We start from the raw sequence: 19933 nt of genomic DNA on the forward strand, positions 1-19933 counted from the left end.
TAGAGCCAGCCTACACCTTTCCTTTAAAAAACTGTTTTGAAAAAAAAGGTTTAATTTAAAATAAGAAATAAATGGTTAAGACCTATTTAGTTTTGGTGTGTGGCACAACTGGTGTATCAAAGAGGCTGTGGTATGTACTATCCTGTCTAGAATCTTTTTTAAAAATATATTTGTTGGTGGTAGTTTTTTTTTTTATGCATAACAGGTTCTGGTACATATTCATTATATCAATGATCTCCAAGGTCATGACCTCTCAAAATGTGTGAGATGGAAAATATCCCATGATTATCTCCACCACTGGTGTAATAAAAATTAATACTACCCCTCCAAATAGCTGTTATCTTCCTTCCAAAGACTACACTATACAAACATAAATAAATTACAAATGGGGGGGTGCCCCCCACCCCCCTTTTCAGATATTTTGCTTTATAATAGTGTGCCCCCCTCCACTTTTTGGCACCTTCCTACACCTGTGAATGGGTAGTCAAAATATGTTAATTACACTCTCAGGGGGAAACACACACACACACGCACAAAATTGCAATAATAACAACACCATAACTGTTCATAAAAATGTTTTAATACAATGAATATAGCAGTTGTTTCATGCACTATTGGTCAAATAAATTATGTCCCAGTGTTAGGATGTACAAACGACGTATCATAATGATAACAAAAACACAAAGAAATACAAATTATAGAGGTAACATTAAAAAACAAACAATTATAATACAAATTGTTTTAAATTCCTTTCTGGTTTCTAAACAAATCTCGTTTTCATTAGCAGCAGACCAGAACAGTGTGATGTTCAACACAGTCAATTTATCCACATTTACAACTTCAACTTCAGTAGAATCTAAATAATTTATCAAAAAGTTAGCTTAAATATAACATATAATTTAAAATTCTAATCTTTAAAAAGTTGACTCACTTCACCCTTACGTTTTTCCTTAACCATATGTTCGACGCCATATAACCATAAATAAAATGTGTTGAGTGCGTCATTAAATAAAACATTTCCTTCCTTCCCTTACATTTTTGCCTTTGTATTGTAGATACCAGTATAAATATATGAAATTGTCAAGGTTACAATTTCAGTATTACTGGAGTGAGAATAATAGGTTAATATCTGTACAGTAACAAGCCTCCTGTATCTATTGTGGTTTCACATAAACCTCATCATTTCGTAATTCGGTTCTGGATAAATAGAAATACACTGATGGAAAGAACTAAGGGAACACATCAATTTGTAGACCAAATTTAATTCACAACTAGAGTAGTAATGTCTGTTTTTCATACCAAGTTGTAATGTGGGATTGAATGTCTGTAGTGTTGAATGTGCTGCCTATAAGTTCCCAGTCAACTTCGGACAATATGAATTGATTTTTGATGCAGTCATTATTTCTTGTTGCTATCTGTGTGATCCTTTATTTCTTCCCATCAGTATACAAGTACAGTATTTAGTTAATGCTAACCTTACATGTTACTATTATTTCATGCTATCTGATGTGGTCAAGCTTTTCAACATTTGTCTTCACATCCTTTCAAACCAGCCACATGGACATGTATTCATAAACTTTTTTTTTTATTATCACAATTATTACTGTATTATGTATAACATTCCTCTTTTCTTTTCTTTTTTAAAGGCTGCCAATAATACTCAACCCACCCCTCTCTACACTGCCCCACCCCACTGAAAGCTAGTAACAAAATTTAGAAATCTGAGATCAGAACGAATTATAAATTTTACTGGTTGCAAATATTTGCAAAGACATAACTATTGCTCCAGGGCCCTGTTCCACGAAGCAGTCTTGGTACAAAGATCAACTTAAGTCTATAACTACCTAAAGCACTTCAGCTGATCTTAGCACTAAGATCACCGTAAGCATTTAGGTGATCTTACCGCTATGACTGCTTCATGGAGTGGGGCTCTGGTAGAAGTACGGGTAAGGAACAGTAGTCTTGGCTTTATAATTGTTTTGCACGGACTGCATAATAAAAGCATGTAAGCAAAAACATCGGCACAATCTATAACTTATCTATGAGCCCTAAGAGTAATTATTGCACATGGAAACTGGCAAGAGAACAGCTTGGGCCAAATTTACGAAGCCTGTTTTTCTTGAGGGCAGGGGCCTAATTCACTATACTCTCGTAACTTTAAAATCTCGTAGTGCAATGCTAAAAGACTTGCAAAGAGGATGCTTTGTTGTCTAGCAGAGCCTAAGAGACCTTTGTGAATTGGGCCCCAGGTGTTTAAGCATTGTAAATGCATGTACTTATATGCGTGTAAGTCTAAAACAGGCTTTGTAAATTCTACCCCTTATGTTTGGTCCAACTAACGCGAGGCGTGAACCAAACAAACGGTTCACAACATTCTTAAACTATAGAGCACCGAGGTGAACAAATGAAGAATTCATTTCCAAAACGTGACATGCCCATTTAATCATTTTGAGAAAAACTTGTGACACATTAATTTAGCTTATATGACCTGAACAACCCCTGCAAATAAGCAAACGTTCACAGCAAAAAAAAACCCAAAATCTGCCATTTGAAAAAGAAGAAGATTATAGTCCAAGTCAAAAAAACGTGTCATGGAGAATTAGAAACTCTACGGCAATCTCCACGGCATTGCTGATTGCCATGGACAATTGGGGTTGCATGAAGCAGAGTTCTAAAACTGTTTAATTAGCATAGATCGTGTTTTGGTGGAAACTTTATTGTCGAATGTTTGAGTTAAACCAACATCAGTATGCCTAAACTGCTACGTCCGAAATTTGGAAATTGGTGGACATCGCATTTTGGAAATGATCTCTTCAAATATAAAGCCTATGAATTATCGCGATAAACGAATGACCACTGATGTGTGGATCTGAATAATATCGGACTGCATGTCTGTAAAATGTGATTGCGAAAACAATTGTTTTATTTGCGCATCAATGACACAAGTTAAATTTTGTGAAGCTGTGAAGCCCATTTTTCGTGTTCTTAATACATTTAGGACATCATTGACATGGGCATGACATGTTACATAAAAACAGAAATGAGTTAACTGAATTAGTTCCCGCATAACCCATAAAATGGTTGATGCAAATTTTTAAATCTCACAGACCTGGAAATTGCATCCAGTAACAATTCTAAAATGCCTCATCAGTAACAATTCTAAAATGCCTCATCTTGTTTATTGACAAATATCATTAGCATAATTTGCCAACGATCTCCAAAATTGATCTTTTAAATATGACCAAGGTTTTACAGAAAAATCCCAGAGTAACTAATTATTACAAGTAAGGACAAAGACGCTGTGTGTGCTCGTATTTCATACAGTGGTTGCCTTAATTCATTTCCCATCTTCTTCGTTTTTAGTATGTACATATAATTAAACTTTATTACGTCGGTTTTGTTTAATGACGACATACAAGAATTAATCATAGAATAAAATATCTAAATTTACTAAATCTATATTAGTTTTTGGTCTATATTAATCCCCACCCCCCACAAAAAAAAAAAACCCTTATAAAAACACTATTATTAATTACTAAAACGCAACATTATCACTTAAAAACCATTATTCTGGGGTGACTAGAGATAACAGAACAATTCTATTTATCCAAATAACGCTTAAACAGTAATCTGAGCATTGTTAGAATCATGATAATAGTCATTTAAAGAGAAAAATTATAATTAAGATGGACATAAAATAAATAAAACTAAAGTTAACGAATTAATCTATTTTTAGTGGTTAAACAAAACGAAAGTGGGTACCGGGTACTGACCAACTTTATGAAAACTTACTCAAGCATTCAACCGTTTTGAAAAACACAGATTCTGCAAACACAAGACATAGTATTAGTAGTTCAGTTATATATTTGTGTATTAATTATATAATAGATAATATTTTAAAGATGAACAAAATTATACTTGTGCATAGATAACATTATGAACAGTACACAACATCGAAATACATACAAGGTAAGCCGATAATCGAAATGCAACAGTAGAAGAAACAGTTTTAACTTTAACAGACATAAAAGCGCTTTAATCAACATAGTTAAATTATCAAGTAAAATAGGCTCCCCTTCAAATCGCCAAAACCTCCACAATATTTCAATTTGAATATTTTTCATTTATCATCAACTTTACTTCATGAAATGAAAAATTACATTTCTTGAAGAACATTGAACAAAGTTTGAATTATATGCAGATAAATATCCTCTTTATTAGCAAAGAATGGATTCTGAAAAACGATGTTAACAGATGCAATAATCTTAACTTTAAGATGCAGACAATATACACACTGGAAATGATTCTGGACCAAAAAAAAAAAAGAGAGAGGCAAACTCTGCAAAATAGCAGATGACTGTATTTTTCATCAAAGTACAAAAAACATGACACATTTCAGCTAGAATCTTCATCTGTTATAACCAAACCACCAACATCGATAGTTACTCACAAAAAGCTGCTAAATCTCAATGCACCAGTATGGTGCAGACATAGATATTCTGTACAGGTTATTTAGAAATGTAAATTATAAAATAACCAGATTTTTGCGACTATATCAAAAGAAGATTCAAGGGTACTGTCGTGGGCACTCATCTCAGCTATCTGGGCAGTCTACTTTGGACATGAGTTAATGGCTAGTTGTCGGTGATCAGAGAGAGAGAAAAAGAAGTCAATGTGGGGATCTTACACCTCCACATGAGCCTGAAAAACTATGGGCAGGAGCTGGTACCGAGGTGCTAATCCAGTACACACCAGACTAAGGCCGATGGTTTAGCCACTAAACCATCTGGGTGGAGTATATTACAAGAGAAACACCCAAGACCTATAGATGATATACAAGTATACACAGGGCACAGGTTGACAAAGGAAATCCCTGTAACCCAGTGGGTTCAGAGGAGGCTATGGAAGTGGGTGATCAGGATTTATCCTACAACCTATCAAAGACTTTGGACATAGGCTGCTTTTTCAGAATTACATCTACCATTAAGGTATCTCAGATTGTCCCGTGTTAATGTATCATCAGTATTGCACATCTTTAAAACATGGGTAAATACGCCAGTTTTTAACTGTCAATTATCAAATATTAGCAAGCACAAGATCGGGTGAATATATTTAGGAATATTGTTATTGTTACTATCTTTAACAAAAAATGATAAAACACTGCTACATGTAATTAGCAGTTCCGTCATAAATCTTTTAGTCTGTTTGAAAAAAAAAGGGGGTGGGGGCGGGTAAAACCACTCCAGCATATTTTTTAATTTACAAATTTTCAATACGTGTCTAACACTGTAATAACTACAAGCTTTTCTAGAGAAGAAACCTGCTGCTGCCAAAGACTACTCTTGCCTATCAGCAACAAGGGGTCTTTTATATGCACCTCCCAGAGACAGGACAGCACATACCACTGCCTTTGATATACCAGTCGTGGTGCACTGGTAAAACCTCGAGAAGCTAAAAGGCTTGTCCTTGTTATATAGAGGCCAATATTTTATGATTAACAACAACTTTATATTACAATATATTTTAGAGCTCACTTTCATAATCTGCACTAAAACGGCATACATATTTAGTTATTTATTCATCAATAAGTCATGGATAACGAAACATGTACATAGAGTAAATTATGGTAGTTATGCTAAAAAAACCCACCAATTGTTTGGTGAGACCATTTCTGGTTTTTGACCACACAACTGCATTCGAGTCAGCAATAGAATATTTTACAAGACTAGTAAATCCGACAGGTTTTACAATTCAAATAACTGCACAGAGAAACCAAATCTGTAACTATGATTGGCTCTGTGTAAAATACAACATATACAACAATAGATCAACATCCACAGGAATACATCAACACCTTTAAATCAGAACATTCACTAAGTGGTGGGTGGGAAAAACTAAAGTAAAGAAAAAACGAAAAGAAAAAAACGAAAAAAAAACAAAGAAGAAAAAAGATTCTTGGCACATATTGCAAATTGGGTGGACAACATGTCCAAAGTTTTTAAACAAACATTTTTTTCACATCCATAGTACAAAGAAGAAGAACATTATTTAACAATAAATGCACAAAGTAATTTTGACATTTGGAAGAATCATGTTGAAACATCTCAAAGAATGATGTCATCATGTTGAAAATAGTCTTTAAAAGTCTGGCATTCTGCTCTTCACACCAATGAAATATGTCAACTTTGAAATCACCATCTATGGAATCCACATATACATGTATTAGCAAACATGAAAAGAATGAAACAGTGGCTCTAAAGCAGATGATAGCTCTGTATGACATTCTTAAATACAGCAGTGACTAAAGCAAATGTTGTAATCTGTATTCATGGCTCGGCCATCATGATGAAGCTAAAGTTCATTATTTTATAGAAACCAAGTAAACAAGAAGAATTAAAAACCCTCAAAGTTTGGTTCATTTTGACATAACTCATTTTACAAACCACTTGAGTATCTACATTTCAAAAATGTCTTGATGAATACTGAACTCAGATTTTTTAATTGCAGAACTGGAGTTTTTTTCTCTCAGGACAGCCAATATGACACACAGACTGTTACAATGTAAATGGTGACAAACATAAACTCTATAGGCACCATGTTTTGTTATCTTCATAATATTAACACAAAGAAATGACATATGTAATTTTTCTTCTTCAATAAACTGAACATTTTAATTTACAAAGCTGAGCATAAAAAGGTGTATCTTGCAGACATGACACCACCATACTTTAATCGACTCCGAAAGTCTTTACGTTTAACAGACACTGGAAATGTAACGTCCTCTCTCTTTCTCTTTGCCGTCTATGTGAGGATAATACTAAGGAAATAAATGTTGAGCACTAATTGATTGTTTTGCCAACTCACTGGGGACAATCAAATACAAAACCACAAGGGCCATTTAGCCTGGGTGTTAAAGATGAATAGGAGCGTCACGTACAACTCTCTTTCATTTCACTTTGCCTTATTTCATTAGTTCACGTTTCTTCCTAAGCTACAATGTACATCGGTTGTACATTGTTTCCGTGCATCATATGCTGGGCTAGCTTGACTCACTGGTAGTCGCCAAATTCACGAATTGCAAATTTTGAAAGCAGTGGGCAAATTTTATTTTAATTTGGCAAAATCGTTTTATCTAATAATTGATTTTTTATTTTTTTTCGAAAATAACTGTTGATTTCTGCCATTTTTGAAGTTTAATAAACTATTTGGCAAATTTGTTTCCTCACCCAAAGCTGGCCATGATGTGTTTCACTTTAATAAGGCTTCAAACCTTGTAAAAACAACACAAGCTCATAACCTTCTGTGACTGCATCCGAGTAGAATAATTCTAGAAAGCTAATCTGCAAAGAACTTTGAACCCTCAGACACAAACTGTTATACTATCTGAACTGCATACACCGTAATTAGTGTTCCCTGTTACCGTGAATAGATGAATGTGTTGATTATAATGCCGCGGTTAAAACACATGTGAAGTTAAACAAGTCCAAAGGCCAAATGTCATACTCCGTGAACTGCTGTCAATGAGCGGCAATTTGTTTTCCCAGTTTCACCAACAAGGAATTAAAAAACACATTTCTGATGTTATCTGAATCCACTGTTCGTTTTTGGACTGCAGTCAACAAAATGCATTTGACCATCTCACTGTGATCATTTTACAAAACTAATTTCCGAGGTTACTGAACCTTCAGGTTGAAATGGTCATACTCTTTATATAGCGTTCAATACCCCAAAAAAAAAAAAAAAAAAAAAAAAAAAATTGTAAAGTTTTTCACACTGATTTGACAAGCATAGATTTGTGTACGAGGTAGATTACTGCGGCGGAATATCTGTAAGCACCTTTGGTTACACACGTATCAATAAAAGTCATTCCTTTTTATCTCTGGCACAGAACACCTCACAAACAAATGCTGCATCCGTGGATCCTTCTTGACCATCTTAAAGACGTCTTCCACAGAGCTTTCCAGGCCAGTGGTGTGCAGTATACGTCTTGCACAGAGCTTTCCAGGCCAGTGGTGTGCTGTATACGACGTCTTGCACAGAGCTTTCCAGGCCAGTGGTGTGCTGTATACGACGTCTTGCACAGAGCTTTCCAGGCCAGTGGTGTGCTGTATACCTTTAATATAAGACTTTTGGCTCCACCATGAGATATAAAAGGGACACCTGGGCTACCAGATTCCAACTTTGGACTTCTTTACAGAACAGCTGTAAAACCTATAGCATAGTCCTAAAGGTGTTGACAGGTTGTACAGATGCTGCCAACCTGTTTAAAGATGTCCAACTGATGCTGTATCTGTATTTCACGAATACTTGAACATAAGAAGTAAAATAATTCTCTCTCTATCACTGTCTTTAGTAGAAAGGCATCCTTCATAGCAACAGTGTAGTCTGTAGGACATGTATTGGACATGAAACCACAGCCCCAGGAGTCCACTACAATATTAATAGAGTGATTTATGCTTACTATTACAGGTATCTCTAATGTTTTTAATTTCTGCATACCAAAAGTGATATTTCGTGTACCTAATTTGAATCAACCAGTGCAGGTGTCCCTTTAAGAGATGTCCTTTTGATCTATTCTACACTTTGTAATTCACATATCCATGAAGTGCTCTTCGTCTAAAACCTGCTTCCTTGCCACAGTATCTTCCACAGTATTTTCCACATATATAAAAAGACAAGTCAAATATTAAATATTTTGCCTCATCGATATTCCGTAAGAATTTGTTTTCCCCCATTTACCTCACAGATTCCTCCAAAAGTTTTTCCGCAGACAATCATCTTCTCATAAAAGTAGTTCCATTAATAAAGAATTCTTCATAGTTAAATAGATGAATGTGTTAATTATAATGCCTCAACCTTTATGTTAAAATGTTGTTGTTTTTCCGTGTGTTCATCAAATGCTGTTCTAATTAAAAAGTGTAATTTTTCTGTCTTTACGGTAATATTGTTCGAGTGTAATCTACCTTTTTTAATTCATTCACCCATCAAGTTCTGTTCTTAACTAAACATTGTTCCCACACTGTTTCTGTAAACACTTCCCAGCTAACTGAAAGGATCAGTGAGACATCAATCTGTTGTCCATTATGGTCAAACTCCAGTAGGATCTTCACTATCCACAAAATCCTCTGCCTACCACAAAACATTAAATCCTTCAGACCTTGGTTGCACCAAACTGTTTTCCATTGTGGTCAAACTTTTGTAGCTCCTCACCATCCATAATTATTCTAGCTCTTCACCATCCATAATTATTCTTGACTTCAGTAAAACAATAAATCCTTCCAGAACTTGTTCTAACACCAGTCTCTACACACCAGTAGAAAAGATCCTTCCAGAACTTGTTTAAACACTGGAATACAGCCTAACATCCCCTACACACCAGTAGAACAGATCCTCCAGGACATGGTCAAACACACATACACATACACACACCAGCATGTGGTCTAACAGCACCTACACACCCTGGTCTACATGAAAGCACTTTTCAAGGTTTCTAAGAGTAACACAGCCGGGCGTGCGGTCAGACGTCAACGGTGTCGGGACTAGGTGCGGGGTTTCGTATCAAGTGTTCGGCCGCCCGCCTCACGTCCCACCCGCTGGCTATGAGCGCCTCCTTGCAGCGCCGAACGTCGCCCAGTTCCGTGCTCAGCAGCTGTTTGAGTTTGACGTATTTGATGGCTTTTTGAATGTCCCACTGAGTGAGCTCTAACACACGCATACATTCCGCTATACTCAACTGGAAAAAAAATAGAAGAAAGAAATAACTTTTTTTTTTATTAACAGGTGATTAGATATCTTCACAAGCTAAGGGTCCTATTCCATACTCATACTCATACTCATACTCATACTCATACTCTTGGGGAGAAGGACGTAGCCCTGTGGTAAAGCGCTCGCTCGATGCACGGTCGGTCTGAGATTGATTCCCCATCGGTGGGCCCATTGGGCTATTTCTCGTTCCAGGCAGTGCACCACGACTGGCATATCAAAGGGTGTGGTATGTACTTCCCTGTCTGTGGGATGGTGCATATAAAAGATCCCTTGCAGCTAATCGAAAAGAGTAGCCCATGAAGTGGTGACAGCAGGTTTCCTCTCTCAATATCTGTGTGGTCCTTAACCATATGTCTGACACCATATAACCGTAAATAAAATGTGTTGAGTGCGTCGTTAAATAAAAAAAAAAAAAAAAAATTCCTACTCTTGAAAATCCAAAATGGCCACCATAGCATATCTTGGGCAAGTGATTGCTATTAAAAGTTGAAAACTAAGGCAATGGCTAACATTGTAAAATTTTGGGTTTTTGTCCTGAGTATATTTATGGAGTATCAGCACAGCACAGCTAGGACCCTTAGGTTACAAAGATTGTGATTACAAGAACATCTGAATATTCTATGACACTGGTGAATGTCCAATTAATGGTTCCCAAGCAAAGCTAGTATGTGTTTAACATAGATTAACTGAGACAGTGTGAAGAAGAAAAACATATACATTTATCAATTAATAATGTTAAAATACACGAGCATAACTGAGATATGAATTTATATATATACATATTCTATAATCAATGCATAACAGAGAGAAAAATGGTACGGTTCAAGCACGTTATCCTGAGTCAAAAATTATCAAAGGTTAAGTAATGATGATGAACTGAATTGTTTGTATATATGACAGATAACTTATTTGCTTTGTTTCATTGTATGGAAATAATGCCTGGAATGAAAAGGACAATGGTAAAAAAAAAAATAATAATAAAAAAAACATCAAGAAATTTTGAAATCCTGAAAAGTAGGGATGTGTTGTTTAACTTTTTATTATAGAACAAGAACATGAATACATGTAGTGCTAAACTTTAGAACTTCAGATAAACCTAGAGTTGTTTTTTAGAAACGTATTTGTCCCTGGGAACTGCAAAATTAATGTAATGATAAAACTTACCTCATTTGAAAAAATATTTTGCAACGTCTCTACCTCTTCACAATTCTTCTCCCTGCAAGAAAACAAAAACAAAACCTCTCAAATAGTCTGTCAGAAGTAAAACCAGGCAAAAATATTTTTAAGATAATTAATTTCCTGAATAACAAATGTTTTCCTGTGAACTTGTCAAAGCAACACATGTTGGATGGCTGTGTGTTTCTTCTCTTATTCTCCAGACCGTTCAATTGCTTATTAAATGATGTGCCATGATGGGTCTTTTATAATGGCGCCATACTTTTGGCATGATCATGGTTCAATCAGTTAAAACATTCCTGAGTTTTATAAATAAACTACTGAGTTGAATTATACATACATTTCTGACTCTGCAGCAACTGGAACATGTTTCCAGTTAACAGAGCTTTTCTGACAATTAAAACTGCATATTAATCAGATATTCTTGATTAGCATATCAATTTGTGAATACGCAATTTGTTCCAACTTGTTTAAATGTTTGTAGTAACTCACGCTGGAAGCTGTATTTCACAACAATAATATTTATCTCTTCTTTGTTTTGTTCTTTTGAGAGATAAAATCGACTTTGAGCTATTGTGTATAAACAGAATTATATTATACTAACACTGACATTCTAAAAAACATAAAATGTAATTAATATGTAATTTTAATCCCCAAAAAGGCTTTTAGCCAGAAACATATCATTTCTTTGTCCAAAGAGGAAAGAGTGATTTTAATGTTTCTTTTTTTTCTAGTCAAAGCTGGCTAGCAAAATAGAATACTGATAGATATGATAAATTTCGGTGTGCAGAGAACTCAAAGTGTGACAGACTATAAACTACAGTTTGTATACTGGTATTAATTTCAAATTCTAACAATCTACATTCGTTAAACTAAGAAACTAAAGCAAACTTGTGATGTACTCAAAAGCAACAATCTGCAACAATTAAAACAAGATTATTCTGTTCCAAGCTATTTAAAATAATATAATGCATGAAACAATTAAAACAGATTATTCTGTTCCAAAGTATTTAAAATAATATAATGCATGTTAATGTCAAATGAAACGTTACAAGTATATCTAAAATAACAGAAATGTGACTATATAAAATAGAATAGTTAACTGCAGCTTGGAAAAATAGAAAATGTCCTGCAAGAAATAATTTCATAAGTATGTAAACAATACACAGGCATAAAAAACAACAGAAAAGCAGAAAAATATATACACAAGTATGAATGTAATTAATAAAACTCAATTAACATTAGCAACAAATTCTCATTAAAAGCAATAATCATAAAAATGTGAAAAGAAAATGACTAGTCACGCAAATAATATACGAGGGACCTGGTGGTGAAATTACGTTAACCCCGGTTGACATGCAAGGTCAACCTTCACCTTCGTCTTTATAATGTTGGTGCGACAAAAACCGCACAGAGTATGTAGCCCTCTGCAGAAAAGGTTTTACTATGGAGAAAGGAGGCGTGGAAATGGTAAAATGTTTATGAAAACCTGTACTGGCCTCGGTGGAGTTGTGGTTAAGCCATTGGACATAAGGCTGGTAGGTACTGGGTTCGCAGACCGTTACCGGCTCCCACCCAGAATGAGTTGTAAAGACTCAATGAGTAGGTTAAGATCGCTACACCCTCTTCTCTCTCACTAACCACTATAACCAACTAACAACTAACCCACTGTCCTGGACAGACAGCCCAGACAGCTGAGGTATGTGCCTAGGACAGCATGCTTGAACCTTAATTGGATATAAGCACGAAAATAAGTTGAAATGAAATGAAACACAAACCTGTATGGCGATGACATTTAAAAAGCTATAAAATATCAGTAAGAATCCATAAACAATCGTAACATCAACAATTTATAAACCTTTATGCAGCACATTTAAAAAAAATAAACCTAAAAATTCAGTAAAATGTATCACATAGGATGTGCACCACAGGTAAAAACACAATAGCTCACCTACAACTAAGAGGTTGTTTATAGTCGTCAACAGAATCACAGGGGAACAAGGAATGAACTACACTTACTGCTATTCGAGAAAGAAGCGGACATGAAATCAGAAATGACATGTAGGTGTAGCATTTCTGTCCACACAGCGTAAGAAGAAAGCAAACAGGATGATACAAAGGAATGAAAAGTTTTATTTAACGACGCATTCAACACATTTTATTTACAGTTATATAACATCATGTCGGACATATGGTTCAGGACCACCGGCTGTTGCCACTTCATGGGCTATACTCTTTTCGATTAGCAGCAAGGGATCTTTTATATGCACCATCCCATAGACAGGGTAGTACATACCACAGCCTTTGATATGCCAGTCATGGTGTAATGGCTGGAATGAGAAATAGCCAAACAGGTCCACAGATGGGGATCGATCCCAGACCAACCACACACCGAGCGAGAACTTTACCACTGGGTTACGTCCTAAACACTTAACTTCAACACTTGCATATGTTTCCTTTTTTCTTCATAAAGGTCAACAAAAACCTTGACACGACAATGAATATCAATACTTCTTCCACTCAATAAGAAACTATTATCAGCCTATTTCGAGTCAACAAATGCAGACACTAGAATAATCATACAGATACCTTCAAGGATATTGTTTAATCATTAACATAACCTAGAAAGGTACTTGAATACTTTAAGGTACAGTAACAATATACTGCGTCTATTATGACCTGCAAACAAAGCCTGGGTGTGGCAACGATGAATCAAGTTATGACAGTTACCACAACACATTAGCACATTGTTTAGTCTATAACAATAAAGAATCACCAATATCTGGGACAAAAGATCTATAAATCTTTGCGGGGTCTTAAAAGGGGAAGGGGTAGGGTATTAATTGTGAGCTTCACATGATGAAACAAGGACAGGAACAGTTTTGGGGTCAATAAAATCTGACTTTGTTTATTTTAATTTCTAGATATTAATGTTATGATTTTTAGTCTGGAGAATGAGAGAAGAAGGTCCCATTCCATCACACGTTACTCTTGCCAACTAATTATAAAGAATGTTTTGTAAACACCTCACGTCTGAACTGATTTTGATATACACAGCACATTTTAAAAAGTATAGCTCTTTGGTGCCTAACTTGATATTATGGTTATTTAAAGACCTCTGAGAGAGAGAAAGAGAGAGAGAGAGAGAGAGAGAGAGAGAGAGAGAGAGAGAGAGAGAGAGAGAGAGAGAGAGAGAGAGAGAGAGAGAGAGAGAGAGAGAGAGAGAGAGAGACACACACACAGACAGACAGACAGAGACAGAGAGGGATGGATGGAGAGAGAGAGTGGGAGAAAGAGACAGAGAAATATGGGGAAAATCAAATGTTCCCATAAAGGCTTCTCCTACCAGAAAAGCAGCGAGGACTCTTTTATGTGCACCTTCCCAAGACATAATAGTCTTTGATACACCAGTCATAAGGTACTGGTTCAAATAGGAAAAATCCCAAGTCCATCAATTCGACAATCCCTCATATCCCTTGAGATTCAGATTCAAAATTGATACTGCAACTCTACAAATATTTACAAGGACTGCTAAGGACTGCTCCAGAATTCGTCACATTGGGGGAGGGTGTGTGTGTGTCAATTTTCTGGGTATACCCATCACCCACAAAACAAATACATGTCAGTATGGTCAAAACATCAAAACCAATGGAATATTAAGCTGCAATTAGATTAAAATAAGTTGAAATGCAGCTATGAATATTTACAACTCTTTACCAGCTGTTATTAACATTATTGCAAAACAAAAGCCCTTAAAGGGACATACTCTAGTTTTTAAACACTCAGGCATATTTTTCACTATTAGAGCCGTTTATTATCACTGAAATCAAACTTTACTGGTATTTTATTGTTTAGATTATCCATTTCCGTATAACCGAAGTGTTTCTGGTCATCCTGGTGTTTCTTATACCACAAAATGCATTTCTTTCATATTTTAAAAAACACACATGTGCGTCTAAGAAGTAACGATTATGGAGTCACGTTTTAGTCTATTTTTAAGGGTATTTCAATGACACAGACTCTTGTTTCACTCTGTTGTATCCAAATCTGTTGCAGGTTTCTAAGTTAACCAAACTTAATGTCCATGTTTACGGGTTGAAACTAGGCTCTAGATGAAAAATATGCCTTAGTGTTTAAAAACTAGGGTCTGCTCCTTTAATGTGCTCTAAAAGCCAGTTGTGCCCAAATTAGTGAGACCTAAAGCCCTGCCACAGCACGGGAAATACATCGGCTATTGGATGTCAAACAATGGATAAAGTTTGTTTTGTTTAACGACACCACTAGAGCACATTGATTCATTAATCATCAGCTATTGGGTGTCAAACAATGGCTAAAGTTTGTTTTGTTTAATGACACCACTAGAGCACATTGATTAATTAATCATCAGCTATTGGATGTCAAACATTTGGTAATTCGGACACATAGTTATCAGAGAAAACCCGCTACATTAGTCTTAATGCAACAAGGGATCTTTTATATGCATTTTCCCACAGACAGGAAAGCACATACCATGGCCTTTGACTAGTTGTGGTGCACTGGTTGGAACTAGAAAAACCCCACCTATCAGTTGAATTGATCCACCGAGGTGGTTCAATCCTGCAATGCAAGCACCTCAGGCGAGCACTCAACCGACTGAGCTAAATCCATCCCCTTCAAACAATGATATGGACCACCATATATAAAATAATAATTACGGCATCTCCCATCTCCACCATGTGAACAATTCTGGAACAATGTAACATAATACATTATGCATTCAAAAATATGGTACAGATTAAAAAAAAATTACATACAAAGGCCATGAACCTGACATGGTCAGAATGGACTGGGGAAAATAAATATTTAAAAAAATAAATAATAAAAAATGTACATACATGTAAAGTTTGTGAAATAGTGGAAATATTACAAATAACTACTAATATACTAAATGAACAGATTTTATGGGCTGCATTCAACAGAAGTTTATGTACAAACAGAATGACCTAAATATACAAAATAAGGTCATTTTCAAAAGTGTGTCAGTTTGTGTGCAGCCATTGCATTATAATATTTTTTTAAGATATATATTTTTAAAAAGACAACAAATGGAAATATAACACTGATATATTCATGCATGGAACTGACAATACAAATCATGCACATTGTTCAAACACATGCATGAATATATATATATATATATATATATTTTTTAATAAGATGAATGAATGAATGAATGGATGAATGAATGAATTTATAGAAAATAAATTAATGAAGAATATACAGTGAACAAAAACAAAATAAAAAATTGTGCCACTAAAATCCACAAAAGCCTTTAAGGTGCTTTTTTTAAAATTCAAAAACATTATCTTGTTAATTGCATTGTATTACCAGCTGGTAATGAATCAGGGCCGTAGCTAGGATTTTTTGTTGGGAGGTGGGGGGGGGGGGGGGGAGGGGGGGCAACTGAGTAGTTAATAGTCTAAAACTTCTTTTCTTTAAGTTTCTATAATGCTTTCCGAATTTTTTCGGTGTGTGTGTGTGTGTGCGTGTTGGGCAACTGCCCCCCTTGCCTCCATGCTAGCTACGGCCCTGTGAATGCATCAAAATTAAACCAATCTTAGAAGGAAATAATGTCAACAAAATTATTGAAAGTCAGTTGGACATCTGGCACAAAATCTTTCGTAATAATGACGCAAAGATCCATTAGCAAAACAATGTCTGGTGAAGATACACATTAAAAAAAAAAATAATAATAAAAATAATAAAAGATAAAAAAATTTGTATATATATATATATATATATATATATATATATATATATATATATATATATATAATAATAATAAAAACATAATATTTTTTTTTAATTAAATAATAATAATTAAAAAAAAAAAATAATAATAATAATAATAAAAAAATAATAAAAACATAATATTTTTTTAAAATTAAATAATAATAATAATAATAATAATTTAAAAAATAAAATAAAAATAATAATAAAAATAAAAATAATAAAAAAATAAAATAATAAAAATAAAATATATAGCTCTTTACCCTAAAGATGAAGAAAAGGAAAATTCATACATAAAAAAGCGATGCTATACAGATTGAAAAGAAACTTTTAAAGGTTTAGATTTACAAGATCTTACATCAGTAACAGTTACTCCTTCTCTGAAAGAAATACATGACAAATGTGGAAATATTCATAGCATAAAACGAATATATTTTCACTTACCTTGTCAACAGGAGGAGAAATTTGGAAAATGTTTAACGTGATAGGGAATACAAAGATTAAGTCCAGACTTAATAAACTTCAACATTTAAAAATCAACCGAAAAAAAAGATCAGAAAAAAGAAAAGTGAAATGATACCACTGAAGGCCAGAAATATTTTCTTGCAAACCTTATAAAAATGCATATAAAATTAGACCACTGAAAACTGTGTCAATTTTAAAACCCAGCTTAAGCTTGGCCAAATTGCTCTCTACAAAAAACTGTTCACCGTATCATACTCTGACATTGTTAATTTACTTCACTCAAAAATGTCTATGAATTTAATTGCAACTGTTCTTCTGTCCCGGGTCGGGCCCCTGGCTATCCAGGGACGGGACCTGGGTCAGACATGCTCGAAACCCTCGTGGTATATGAGCATGTTAAAATTATCCGCTCCGCAACTGCTTTATTATATAATTTGTGAAGAGCAATTTATTGCTCACCATCAAATTTCAAATCATAAGCAATGAAAGCCTCAAAACAATTCTTTAAATATTTGTACTATCCATTATTATCGACAAAAATTTAGGATAAATTCTGTTTTTCTATTTTTTTCTCTACATGTTTTATACTCATTTCCTGAGCCTATATTTTCAAAGCTACGAAATTGTAAAACCATTGTAGGTTGTGATGTCACTACAGCACACGTCATAGTGACATCATACACATGTAGCGTATGACGGTTTTATGATTTCGTAGCACTAAAATTGCTTCGAAAATATGGGCCCTCATTAAGACTTTATTATACACAGTAGAATCCCGTTGGGTTGAACTCGGGACAGTCGAATACACCGCAACGCTCGAATCAAAAACAAAGTCCCAAGTTACACTTACACAATGTTCACCGAATGGTTAGGTCGAACTATCCGATGGGTCGAACACTTTCTCGAGCACCAACAGGGTTCGAGCCAACAGGATTTAACTGTATATATGCAGTGCATGTATATATAAAATATTAAAGTCACTGACCCTAGTTTCCAGGGTATTTTCCAGAGAGTGAGCGTTCACTAGACTGGTTTTCATGCCTAATGTTAAATGAATGTGATAGAACAGAACATGATGGAAACCAGTCAAACTGTCTGCAAGCGCTAGCCCTCCTGAACATGCATTTTGTCTGTTTCACACAAACGCTTTGTAGCTTCTACAAACATTAGGATAATCAGATACCAACACGGATAACTTTTATAAGAAATTGTAACCAACGTGTACTTTAACAGTACAAAAAGCACCTGACAATATTTTACACCAACTAATAACCAGTCAGTGCATTTAACCCCCAAAAATATATATGATAGATAAAAAAATTAAGTTTGTTTACAAATCAACATGGCAACACAAAAATAATGAAATTCAAGACAATGAATGAAATGTTCTTACTTCAATAACAGACAACACAATCAAAAAAAAAAAAGCAACACAAAATAACACAAAACAAGGTAAAAAATATTTGACAACATCAATCTTTCAGCAGGGACAGGTATACCTGAATATGAAGCAATCCTAGTGCTGTATCATAAAACCATCATAAGCTATGACATCACAATGAAGCATGCCATAGCCTACAAGAGTTTTACTATATCGTAGTGCTAAAATAGCTTTGAATACCTGGGCCCCATGGTGGAAATGTCCACTAACCCAGTTATTCGGATGATTGTTTTGACACGTTTAGGTACACTAATACTAAATATAATTGTATGTTGTTAGCCACTGTTTAAATATGTGTCCACGTGTAGTTAATGAAATATGCCTTCTTTGTTTTTCCATCAGTGAGAAGTCTAAGGGAAATAACTGTTTATGCCCAATATCAACTGATTACTTTTAGCTAAAAATTGTGATTAATTTGGTCTTATTACTCTTAATGAAGTAAAGTTTGTTTTATTTAACGACGCCACTAGAGCACATTGATTTTTAATCTTATCATCGGCTATTGGACGTCAAACATATGGTCATTCTGACACTGTTTTTAGAGGAAACCCGCTGTCGCCACATAGGCTACTCTTCTTTACGACAGGCAGCAAGGGATCTTTTATTTGCGCTTCCCACAGGCAGGATAGCACAAACCATGGCCTTTGTTGAACCAGTTATGGATCACTGGTCGGTGCAAGTGGTTTACACCTACCCACTGAGCCTTGCGGAGCACTCACTCAGGGTTTGGAGTCGGTATCTGGATTAAAAATCCCATGCCTCGACTGGGATCCGAACCCAGTACCTACCAGCCTGTAGACCGATGGCCTACCACGACGCCACCGAGGCCGGTAATAACTGTTTATGCCCAATATCAACTGATTACTTTTAGCTAAACATTGTGATTAATTTGGTCTTAGTACTCTTAATGAAAGACTTAACTGAAAACCATTTCTTCAAATATACTCAATGACAAAATAAATGTAACTACAAAAGTTAAAGTTTGTTTTGTTTAATGACATTACTAGAGCACTTTGATTTTCTAATCATCGGCTATTGGATGTCAAATATTGAGTAATTTTGACATATAGTCTTAGAGATGAAAGCCAGTACTACATTATTCCATTAGTAGCAAGGTATCTTTTATATGCACCATCCCACAGACAGGATAGCACATACCACGACCTTCGATATACCAGTCATGGTGCACTGGCTGGAACGAGAAACAGCCCAATGGGCCCACTGATGGGGATCGATCCTAGATTGACTGTGCATCAAGCAAGCACTTTACCAACTGGGACCGGCCTCTGTGGCATCGTGGTTAGGCCATCGGTCTAC

The 19933-nt window shown here is 35.1% G+C and overlaps 1 protein-coding gene across 4 annotated transcripts in view; it reads right to left on the reverse strand.

The window, feature by feature from the left end:
- Positions 1 to 562: 562 nt before the first annotated feature.
- Positions 563 to 19933, reverse strand: part of LOC121389996 (activated Cdc42 kinase-like) — a 162827-nt gene continuing 143456 nt past the window's right edge. For all 4 annotated transcript variants that reach the window (XM_041521688.1, XM_041521687.1, XM_041521689.1 and 1 more), the window contains 2 exons: positions 10930 to 10981; positions 563 to 9733 (listed from right to left, as the gene is read on the reverse strand). In XM_041521688.1, the coding sequence (XP_041377622.1) occupies positions 9518 to 9733; positions 10930 to 10981 (268 nt within the window). In that variant the 3' untranslated portion in view covers positions 563 to 9517. The remainder of the gene's footprint in view (positions 9734 to 10929; positions 10982 to 19933) is intronic.

Source organism: Gigantopelta aegis, chromosome 15 (genome assembly GCF_016097555.1).
Source record: "Gigantopelta aegis isolate Gae_Host chromosome 15, Gae_host_genome, whole genome shotgun sequence".
NCBI classification, from domain to species: Eukaryota; Metazoa; Mollusca; class Gastropoda; order Neomphalida; family Peltospiridae; genus Gigantopelta; species Gigantopelta aegis.